Source organism: Perognathus longimembris, chromosome 17 (genome assembly GCF_023159225.1).
Source record: "Perognathus longimembris pacificus isolate PPM17 chromosome 17, ASM2315922v1, whole genome shotgun sequence".
NCBI classification, from domain to species: domain Eukaryota; kingdom Metazoa; phylum Chordata; class Mammalia; order Rodentia; family Heteromyidae; genus Perognathus; species Perognathus longimembris.
This window is the reverse complement of record NC_063177.1, coordinates 25590842-25602029: the sequence shown is the minus strand read 5'-3', so window position 1 is coordinate 25602029 and position 11188 is coordinate 25590842. Positions and strand designations below refer to the sequence as shown.

Below are 11188 nucleotides of genomic sequence, written 5' to 3'. Positions count from 1 at the left end.
TGAAGGCTCTACACGGTCCCTAATTCGCAGTTGTAACAGTGGAAATAAACTCCTCCTAGAGCTGTTGGTGGGGCAGGCTTCTGACTGACACAGCAGAGTCAGGGAAGGGCTTTAACCCAGCTTAGTCTTGTGCCCCCATGGACACCCAAGCTTTGCTGCCTGCCTTCTCCAGAGAGGTGTGGGCAACCTGGAGCGTGGTGGGGCAGTACTGTTCCTGTGGGATCAGGTGACCACCATTCCATCACACACCATACCTGAGGCAGTGCTCGGATGGACGTGATGCCAGCCTGGTCTTGTTGTGCTGTCTGGATGTTGTAGTTACTGGGGCTGCTTGAGGGAAGCTGGAGGCAGGCACAGACCACTAGCTTCCTCTGAAAGCCTCGCACACCCACACCTGCGTTGGCCAGTACCAGTCCCAGGGGCCAGAGTCGGATGATTGCCCCCAGGAGCTTGGTCTGTGCTGGGGGCAGTGGGGAACAGCTCATGAAACCAGGAGCTTGCTTTTCTTCTACTCCATCCAGTTCTTTAGAAGCAAGGAAAGCCATTCTGGTCTTAAAAAGAAAACATCTCTTTATAGCTTTAAATTTGTTTGATACTCCCATAATCCTCCCCTCTTTTGAGATAATGTCTCATTATAGAGCCTAGGGCTGGCCTTAAAACTTCTAAGCCTCAACCTGGGCACTAGTGGCTCACATCTGTAATCCTAGCCACTCAGGGGGCTCAGATCTGAGGATCATGGTTTGAAGCCAGCCTAGGCAGGAAAGTCTGTGAGACTCTTTATTTCCAATTATCCACCAGAAAACTGGAAGTGGTGCTGTGGCTCAAGTGGTAGAGTGCTAGCCTTGAGTCAAGAGCTCAGGGACAGTGCCCAGGCTGAGTTCAAGCCCCATGAATGACCAAAAAAAAAAAACCCACCCCAAATCCACCCAACCAAATAAAAATACTTCTAAGCCTCCCAAGTGCTGGGATTATAGATGTGTACCACTATGTCTAGCTTTTGTCTAGCCTTCTTAATGGAAAATAGAAGTCTATTTTTCCTCAGTCAGCTTGACATAAATAAGTTGAAGGCTCCTGATTGCAAACAGCTGGTGGACCGGAACTAGGATCCTCATGCCCGTGATGCTTCAAAATAAAACAACCTGACCTAGACACCAGTGTGCGTTCCAAGGACAGTGTGCCTGGAGTTGTTTAAGCTATGCTACTTCTGCAGCTGCCCACCAGGAAATGCTCTCATCTGAGGTCACGAGGCTCCCCCGTTGCACTGCCTGCCGCACTTGACTCATACTCACTCTCCACTTCTGCCATGCACGCTTGATAACCGTAGCAGCTGTGTGCAGCCTCTGGATCTGTTTCCGAGTTAACCAGGAACGAACGGCTGAGGTTGGCAGAAACAGAGATAAACAAACAAATAGTCCTTAGAGATACAGTTCTGTGGCTACACCAGAGTTGTTGTAAAAGTGTAGATATTTTTTTCCCCAATGATGGCTACCATTTGATACTATGTAAAGCCCTAAAGTAAACATTAAAATCACTTGTGACACTGCCCACACACCTGCCAGCCTAGCAAGTGTGAGGCTCTGAGCTCAGAGCCCAGGACTGCCAAAAAAAAAATAGATTCCTTGAGTTTTCTTTGCTTACTTTATAAGTACACTATATGACATCAGCATATAGGCCCAAATACTCAGAGTAATTATTGTGTATGGGAATTTTAATTTTCTTCATGTCTCTACAAACTGACACTGTACGAGGTAGGATTGCACTCACAGTAGGTTTGGCATCAGGTCTGAATGTCACATTGGGAGCAGTTTTCTACCAAGTGTGTAACAGGCCTCCAAAGTATTGAGTTGTATCATAAGGAAGCATCCGCAAGTTAGCTATGACCTCACCACTGGCAGCTCTTTGGGGTTTGTGTTTTGAGGTAGTCTTGCTGTGTAGCCCAGCTGGCTTTGAACCTATGATCCTCCAGAGTGCTGGGATTATGACACCTATGCTTAGCTTGTTTCTAATATGTCTATTTTTCAAAGTAAGACTGCTTGCTGCAGGAACCGCAAATGTGGCTGAGATGATATAGTGCCAACTATGAGTGAAAAGCTAATGATAGTGCAAGGCCTTGAGTTCAAGCTCCACTACCATACACACAAAACTCCTGCAAATGTTGGCTATACATCTTTCCCTTTGGTGAATGAAGTCCTGTGGCTTTGACCTCTTCCCAGGCCCTGAAGCCTAGTAGGCATTTATTTGTTAAAAGGGAAAAACTGTTGGCATAGCCATCTACCTAGGTTTAAAGAAACAGAACTGGGGGCTGGGAATATGGCCTAGTGGCAAGAGTGCTTGCCTCCTACACATGAAGCTCTCGGTTCGATTCCCCAGTACCACATATATGGAAAAACGGCCAGAAGGGGTGCTGTGGCTCAGGTGGCAGAGTGCTAGCCTTGAGCAGGAAGAAGCCAGGGATGGTGCTCAGGCCTTGAGTCCAAGGCCCAGGACTGGCCAAAAAAAAAAAAAAAAAAAAAGAAACAGAACTGAAGGCAAACTCTGAGCCACCTCTGCCTGCACAGGCCTAACTTGTGGAGTGTGGCGAAGGCCAGGAGGATGGGGAATTGAGTCCCTGGGGACCAAGGGGACATGCTATCTGCCGGAGTGTGGGGCACTGCTTCAGCTGTGGATGGAGGGTGCAGTAGCTGACAGGAGGTCCCACCCCACTCACCTGCTTGGAGGAGTGTTGCAGCCTGCCTCTGCTGCTCTTGCTTTCGGTGCTGGTGTCGCCTCCAGCCACATTGGATGCAGCGGGCACACTGCTCCAGTACCTGAGCACGCCCACATTCCAGAAGCGCTAGCTGGGAGAAGGTCATTCCCTGAGTTCTTCAGGCACTCCTCCCCCTGCCCTGAGGTGTGCACACCCTGCCCAGGAACCTCATCCCCAAACCTGCTTACCACAGAGTCAGTCATGAACACCTTGGTCCTGCCGCAGTGTACTGGTGCTGTTGTGGCCTCAGCTGGGTCACCATGTGTGGCCGTGGTCTGCATTAAAGCTGGCAGAGTGTGGAGAATGTCTTGGAGGAGAGGCTGCAGTGTGGCCTCCTTGGCAGGTGGAGGCCATTCTAGGGGGGTGGAGACAGAGATCCATTAGAGCATGGTCTTTTCCACCTCTGTAGACTGAAACAACTGACTTTGGTCTCCCCAGCATTCTATAAGCCTCTGCTGCTTCTAGCCATTTTTTCCTCCTCCCCCCCTTTATTGGGGGGTGGGGGTTTGAGGCAGCCCACCTATTGTCTGTCAGGACTCTGCCTAATCTAGTCTCTACTGCCAAGGGTCTATTGCCAGGCTCATCTGGGGAACAAAATGCCTAGACAAGGGAATCTCAGGCTGCTTGGCCAGCATTTGTTTCCAAGGCCCCCAACACCTGTGAGCCAAACAGGGCAGTCAAGCCATTCCCTCAACCCCTGGCCCCATACGGGAAAAGGGAGAACCCCCAATCCTACAAACCAGTGGGTCCCCCTCCTGCCCTCCCATGCCTCACAGGGCGGACTCCTGTGTGGAAGTAACAATTACCTGAGGGCTCTGACTGCTTTTAGCTGCCCAGTACCTCTCTGCAGACAGAGGCTGCCAAAGTAGATGCCAGAGATGAGAGATAACCGCAAGATGGACCAGGGCCCAGAGGGGCTTGGACAAGAGACAGACAGGAGAGCAAACATAGAGAAAAGAAAGGAGAGATGTGAAAGGAAAGTGACACAGCTACCCAAGAAGGGAGGGAAACAAAGCTGAATTGTCTCAGGAGAGCCCAAGGTAGGGTTGGAGGTGGTGGAGCAGCTGTGGCCAGGAGCCTTGCACCTTCTTTCTCCTTGGCCTCTTCCCCCTCCACTGTCCCAGGGCCTGGCCTGGCACCTGTTCCCAGCATCAGGTACATACAGCAACATGTAAACCTCTACATGAGCCCTTACCAGAGTTTTCTGTGGTAACATTTGCTCTAGTGCTCAGCAGACATGTCCACTAGGCCACAGCAGGGCTCAGCTTCCTGGACCTCCCTTTCCTCCTGCTCTTCCCCACTGGCAGGGTCAGTCTCATCTCCTTTCCTCTTCCTCTACATCTAGTTACATGCCAAAAGTTGACCACTTTCTTCCATACACTTTCCTACTGCCCACACCTCTGGCCTTTCTCCAAACTCTTCACAAGGTCTCCAGAGTGGTTTCCAGAAAGTACAAGGCTCCTTCCCCAGTAGTGCCATCGTATCTGTATAGAGAATATTATATCCAGGTTCCTTGGCTAGGCCTCTACCTGTCACAGCCTTCCCTGCTACCATTCTCTGTCCTGAAAAGCCAGCAAGACTGGTCTGGAGTTCTCACACCTACACTGAGATCTCAAATCTGAATGCTTCTGTTCAGATTAAGGAAATGTGTAATGCCTGTCTCCTAGCTAATGCAATTTATCTTCACATATCATCTCCAGGTTGCCTTCCCTGGTCCATACCATCCCAGTACTGTCCACAGTATGTGCATAGCTCGGCCCCTCCACTCTATATTCAACATTGCTGAGTTGTTTCTTGAGTCTGTTTCCCCTCACTGAGTCCCCATCCCTAAGTGGCCATGGGTTGGTACTTGGTAACCTGTGGCTGAGTGAAATGGGCTCCACTCACCTGAAGTCCTTTTGGTAAGATAGTGGCTGTAGAGGCCAGAGGATGTGTGAGGATTGAGTCTTCTCAGTAGTGCATATCGCTCCACAAAGTTCTGGTGAGAGATCCTGGAAGCCAAAGCGGGCAGAGGAGAATGATTCCCATCACAAGCCAGCACAGCACCTGGGGCTCAAAGGTTCTGTTTAATCCTCCGAACAACAAAGCAATGTGCTAGATACCAGGGTCACTCATTTGGAAGCCCACAGAGACCATTTTAACATGGTTCTCTTGTTCTGCTGCCTAGGATGACCAAACATTACGTCTAGTACATTTAATGGGACGCACAGCTAATGGGAGGTGCAGCAGCTTGCCTCATCCGAAGGCCTCTGACTGGTCCTATCATGCTTGGCTAGCCTCATACCTGACCCCACAGCCTCCTCCACTTGCTCTGCTCCCTTTCCTAAATAGCTAATGACACCTCATATCTGCTCTTCCTCCTCCCAACCATTCCTCAGTCCCTTCCAACTCTGGATTCTGTCTTCCACACTGTTAGCGGAGCTCCTGTCATTGCCGTCAGCAAATATCCCTCAACCAAAGGCAGTGGCCAGTGTTTAGCCCTTTGGCAGCAGCTGACCCTCTTCATAGACTATTCTCTCAGCCTCCAAAACACCCGTGACCCAGTCCTCTTTCCTCATAATTCTGTCCAAGTTGTCCTTGCTCCTTATCTACTCTTTCTATTTTTTTTTTTTTTTTGGGCCATTCCTGGGCCTTGGACTCAGGGCCTGAGCACTGTCCCTGGCTTCTTCCCGCTCAAGGCTAGCACTCTGCCACTTGAGCCACAGCGCCGCTTCTGGCCGTTTTCTGTATATGTGGGCTGGGGAATCGAACCTAGGGCCTCGTGTATCCGAGGCAGGCACTCTTGCCACTAGGCTATATCCCCAGCCCTATCTACTCTTTCTAAATGTAAGCATTCATTGGGGAAGGGCTCACAGCCTCTTGTCTTCCCCAACTTCTTCCTTGCTCATGGTGTTAAAACCCAGAGGAAGGGGCTGGGAATATGGCCCAGTGGTGAAGCGCTGCCTCGTATACATGAAGCCCTGGGTTCAATTCCTCAGCACCACATATATAGAAAAAAAAACCCCAGAACTGGCGCAAGTGGTATTGAGTGCTAGCCTTGAGCAAAAAGAAGCCAGGGACAGTGCTCAGGCCCTGAGTTCAAGCCCCAGGACTGGCAAAAAAACCAACAAAACAAAACCCAGAGGAAGGACCCTGGTGTGTCTCTCTAGTTCTTAAAGCTCTGCTAAGTTCCAGCTTACAGAGTCTTTTTGAAATATATAAGGGGTTACAATTTCATAGGTCAAGTAATGAGTACATTTCTTTTCTTGGACAATGTCACCCCTTCCTTTGTTTTCTTCCAGTTTCCCCCTCTCATCCCCACCCACAAGTTACACAGTTCATTTTCCACATGATATATACTGAATAGCACAACTGCCTTTGTTCTCCCTCCCCTCCCCCCTCAGGCTAGCACCCTACCACTTAAGCCACGGTGCCACTTCTGGCTTACTCTGTGTATGTGGTGCTGAGGAATCAAACCCAGGGCTTCATGCACGCAAGGCCAAGCACTCTACTGCTAAGCCATGTTCCCAGCCCCGCAGTTGTTACTTCTTCATCTATCCCATAGTTTCCTTAAACCTGCCAGGGCCATGAGAAAATTCCTGACCCATACCTTTTCCCTCCCCTCACTCCAACCAAGCATGTGCAGAAACTGGCAGGTTGCTTCTGCAGCTTGAAAGCTGACTACTCCCTGTCCCACATCCCAAGCCATCCATCTCTAGTCCTCTTCCTATTACAAGCCATGCTCTCTCCCCTACTGCTCTCAGACTTCTTGCCTGGGTCCATCTGTTCACCCTCACCTCACTTCTATCCTAATTCTGTGTTCAGCCTCCTTACAGCAGCACAAAGACTTTCTGCTACTATGAATGAGACCCCACTACCACTGCTTATAACACCTATTGGTTTCTACCACATTCAGGACAAACTGCCAAGTCTGCTTAGGCCCTACAAGGCCTGGCTCTTGCCAACCTGCCTTACCTTCAGGATGGTTCAGTTCCTATATGGCAGCTTTATGGTGGTTGGTCCTTCAGTTTTAAACCTGGTTCCACTCCCCCCCCTTATCTTCCCACACTGATCCCTTCCCTTTTCATAGGCCTGAGCTGCTCAGAGGGACCTGTTCTGGACCAGCCCAAGGATCTCCTCTCCTGTTAGTCCATCTATTAGCATGGTTTGTTTCCTAGCACCAGTCACACTTTATATTTATTCTTCCTGTTTCCACAGGAATATATGCCTCAAGAGGGCAGAGCTTTAACTTCCTCATTCACTAACATCTTGGCAGCAGTGGTGATAGGTACAAAACAGTGTACCATAAGTGAGTGGATAAATGGCTAGGTGATGCTCCTGAGTTCCAGGTTGATTTCTACAGACCTGCCTTTCCTTTCCTGCTCTGGGTTGGGGAGGCTTTTGTCTGGCCCCGACTCTTGTTCTCTGCACTAGCACTGGCCCCGGCCCTGCGGTGGACACAGCTGCTCACTCACCGGATGGGGAAGCCAGCAGCACTGATGTGGATGCTCTCCACGAGGCCACAAGCCTCCAGCTGGCTCAGGACCTGCAGGGTGGGGAGACAGGTTAGGCACCTGCAGACCAGAAATGCCATCCATGCCTTCTGCCCTTCTCAAGTCCTGCACTACGAGTTGCAGGCTCTCCTGAAGCTCAGCTGACAGTAATTTTTTTTTAAGGGCAGCTGGGCACTGGTGGCTTACACATGTAATCCTAGCTACTCAGGAGGCTGAGATCTGAGGATCATGGCTCAAAGCCAACCCAGGCAGGAAAAGTCCATGAAATACCAGGAAACTGGAAGTGGAGCTGTGGCTCAAAGTGGCAGAATTCTAGCCTTGAGCAGAAAAGCTCAGGAACAGCGCCTGGGACCTGAATTCAACCCCCTACCTTCCCACCGCCACTACTAAAAAATAAAATCTCCCTGCTAAAAAGGGTCCTGGTGGTCCCAAGACCTGTCTGATGCCAGGCTTCTAATACAGCCAAGGCCAGTAATGGTTCTGGCTCTATCTCCTTACCTCCAGGCACACTCACTATTTGCCAGTACAGACCAAACTAAGTCTGTTTTTTACTGTTTGCAAGCAGTGGAGTGGCTTATGGTTGAAGATTCTTCTGCAGTCAGAACCAAGAGTTTTACCACTCAGCAAAGTGGGCCTGGCTACAAACTCGAAGGTCACATTTACCAGGTGACTGTGGACACACAGAACTGTCCAACACTCACCTGCCCAAGCCCCCCAGAGCCTGCTTCCCTGAGGAAAGGGCAGCTGCTAGCTAAAGAATGCAAATTTTTTTTGTGCAAATTAGAAAAAACACATCAGTGAACATGCTTAGTAGGAAGAGAGCAAGAGGAATGAAGTCTCCAATTGCCTCCTTGGCCGGGCCTAGTACAGTGCCCAGACCACACAACCAGAAGTGACTGCCCTGCCAGAGCAGTGAAAAGCAGCCCTTCCTAGTGTCAGGTCCAGCCTGAGACTCCACTAGGAACAGATGATCTGCCTTTCATTTCTCCAGGCCTTGGCCAGACTGGGCTCAATGCACTGCATTGTTGGCCCAGTGTCAATTACCTCCTCCCGGAGGAAGGTCTGTGGCTGGCTCTGACTGTTGGGCTTGATGCATCGAATGTAGTGGGGAGTGGTGCTGTGTAGGACCTGCAGGAGCTGCTCCAGTGATGCCTGCGCACAAGAGAGACCTAGGGTTAGGCAGGAACTCACAGCCATGAGCTGGGGTCATGCTTAGTTACTACATCAAATTCCTCCTAGGTGGTTCCCCTCTAACCTCTCACTATGATACTCATGAGCCCCAAACAACTACTAGATGTGATCACTGAGCAAAGCCCACTCACTTACTAATCTTCCACAGCTCCTCACCCACCTCCACAGATCTTTGTGGACCCATGACCCTCAACCCTCATCCCCAGAGTAATCTTCCAAGAATAGCCATAATTTCTTGCCATGCACTCAAGGAAAGGTCCCATTATTCAGCCTACCCTGTGTGCTGGGGGCCAAGCCAAGCTGGGAAAATTTGCCATCTCAGAGCTCACACACTCCAGGGCATATACATGTTGGATGGGCACCCTCAGTGGCATCGGAAGCCAGGGCAGGACAGGGCTAGTCAACTTGGGCTTTCCAGGGTGCCTCCTCAAGATAAGGACAAAGCAGGATTGATAATGAGAAGAAACAAGGTAAGAAAAGTGGTGTGGAAGGGAGGAGCAAAGGAGCTGAGGAAAGTTGAGGGACAGAAGACAAGAGGGCCCTGAAAGGTGAATAGTATGTGCATGGGCTGAGAACAGAAAACAGACTTCAGAGAGGTGACAAGTCTGCACCAGCCAAAGGGAGGATTTGAGCAGGACCAGGTGCGTGTAACTGCTACTCTCTTACAGCCATCCTATCAACAGTGACAACCTACCCCTTCTAGAAAAACCTTGTTCTCTGCCAGGCTGGCTGTGATAGTGCACATTACACACACACACACACACACACACACACACACACACTCTATTATACGAGATGGTTTATTGTTTCTGTTTTCTGTACTTAAGCAGAAACTCCATGGGGACTGGGCCCAGTCTACTTGACTTACTACTGCTCCCCAGAAAACAGTCCCATTCCACTAAAGTGCTGATAAGATCTGGAGGACTGGTGAGTGAACTGAGTTCCTCATGTGAGCACCACCACACCAACCTTAAATTTGGACACCACAGTCAATACAGGGGCCCTGCCCTGGCCAGAGGGCTCCTCCTGGGTCTTGTTAGGATTTGTAGGAAACAGCACTGTGAGCAGGGGATCCTGGGATTGCTGCAGGAGCTCAGTTAGCTCAGGAGGGACAGGATCCTATTGAGAAAGAGTAAGGCCAGCAGGTGGATTGCTTCCTAGTGTTGCCCAAGGCCTAGTAATCCTACCCACCCAAGCCCCAAAAAGCAGGGCTTCCAGATACAGGGCCTGAGTCCCATACAAGAATGGGTTTAGGGCTAGGAATGTGGCTTAGTGGTAGAGTGCTTTGCCTAGCATGCATGAAGCCCTGGATTTGATTCCTTAGCATCACATAAACAGAAAAAGCTGGAATTGGTGCTGTGGCTCAAGTGGTTGAGTGCTAGCTTTGAGCAAAAGAAGCTCAGGGACAGTGCCTAGGCCCTGAGTTCAAACCCCAGGACTGGCAAAGAAAAGAGACTGGGTCTACTCGCCAACCAGAGACCCAGTCTTCTAGGTTATTTTCAGGTAGGTCATCCTCAATTAGAGACCTCAGGTAAGTGAGCCAAGGATTTAGGGGAGTGGACTCCTCCTGGGAAAGCACTATGAGCACAGAGCAATGACTCAGCTTTGGGTTTCACACAGAGCCCCCCAGGCTATGGCCAAGCCTACCTTGTTCTTCTCTACCAGGCTGGCTGTGTGATATCGTACAGGCCCTGCAAAGTGCATCACGATGAAGCTGGGCTCTCTGCTGAGCTTATTGTGGCCCAGGCAGGGGCTACCTGCCAAGGCACTCTGGATGCGTGTCTGGAGCTGGGCTGCACTGCTTGGTCGATTGAGGCGGCATTCCTGTGGGATGAGTGTGGGCAGTTGGCCACAAAATTGGGAGGGTCTCATTAAAAAAAAAAATTGCCATTCTCACTGGCTAGCCCAATGGACAGCCAGAGTACAGAATAGTCATCCAAGCCTGAGAAAAGACCTGAGACCAACTGTAAGTCTCAGCTCACTAGCAGAATCTCCCTACCTCGTTTATGAGGGAGCAGATGCTGATGGGACTCCCTTCGAGGAGATCCAAACAGGCCTGGTTGTCCTGATAGTTGACAAACGACCACTCTAGGCCCTCAACTGCATATTCCTCCTGGGGGGGTGGGGGGCAAGAAAGGAGTGGGGGTGGAGGAGGCAGCTGTAGACTGAAACACAGATGGGTCACTCATGGCAGGCCTCCAGTGTGCTCCAAAACAGCATCACAAGAAGGGGGAAGAATCAAGACAAGGTGTACCTCATATATAGTTATTACTTGTTAATAAAATAAGGCTTCAAGTCAGAATTGGGCCGGGGTTGGAGAGCAAGAGGAGGCAGAGAATGCAGAAGGATGGTCCTGCCCCACCCTGTACCTGCTGGGCCTTTAAGTAGTGAGCCACAAAGTGCTGTTGCAGCTTCTCATTGGCATAGTTGATACAGAACTGTTCTAGACTGTTGTCAGGAAATGATTCAAAGCCGTATACATCCAGCAGGCCTGGGAAGATGGGTGAGAACCACAGGGCCATTGTGGGGAGCAGGCAGGGGACCATAGGAACCTGTGCTGCTGAGGTCTCATGCTGGACAGCCTAGGGATGGGGCTGTGATGTCCAGAGGTGAGCTGAGCATACTTTGCTGTCCTCCACCCGCGCCCCTCTAGGGTGCTTCCAATCTTCACCCATTATCCTCAGGGCAGAAAGCCAAGTGAGGTATAAGGAGCAGCCCAGGATATCAGGCTCATTTTAAAATTATAATCTTCTGGTTC

General features: G+C 50.4%; 1 protein-coding gene across 4 annotated transcripts in view; it reads right to left on the bottom strand.

Moving 5' to 3' along the window:
* Myo19 (myosin XIX) overlaps positions 1-11188 on the bottom strand; it is a 43084-nt gene that overhangs the window by 1729 nt on the left and 30167 nt on the right. For all 4 annotated transcript variants that reach the window (XM_048367082.1, XM_048367083.1, XM_048367081.1 and 1 more), the window contains 11 exons: positions 10800-10921; positions 10430-10543; positions 10078-10254; positions 9400-9549; positions 8284-8391; positions 7201-7271; positions 4634-4737; positions 2935-3101; positions 2708-2837; positions 1290-1375; positions 255-551 (listed from right to left, as the gene is read on the bottom strand). In XM_048367082.1, coding sequence (XP_048223039.1) covers positions 255-551; positions 1290-1375; positions 2708-2837; positions 2935-3101; positions 4634-4737; positions 7201-7271; positions 8284-8391; positions 9400-9549; positions 10078-10254; positions 10430-10543; positions 10800-10921 — 1526 coding nt within the window. The remainder of the gene's footprint in view (positions 1-254; positions 552-1289; positions 1376-2707; positions 2838-2934; positions 3102-4633; positions 4738-7200; positions 7272-8283; positions 8392-9399; positions 9550-10077; positions 10255-10429; positions 10544-10799; positions 10922-11188) is intronic.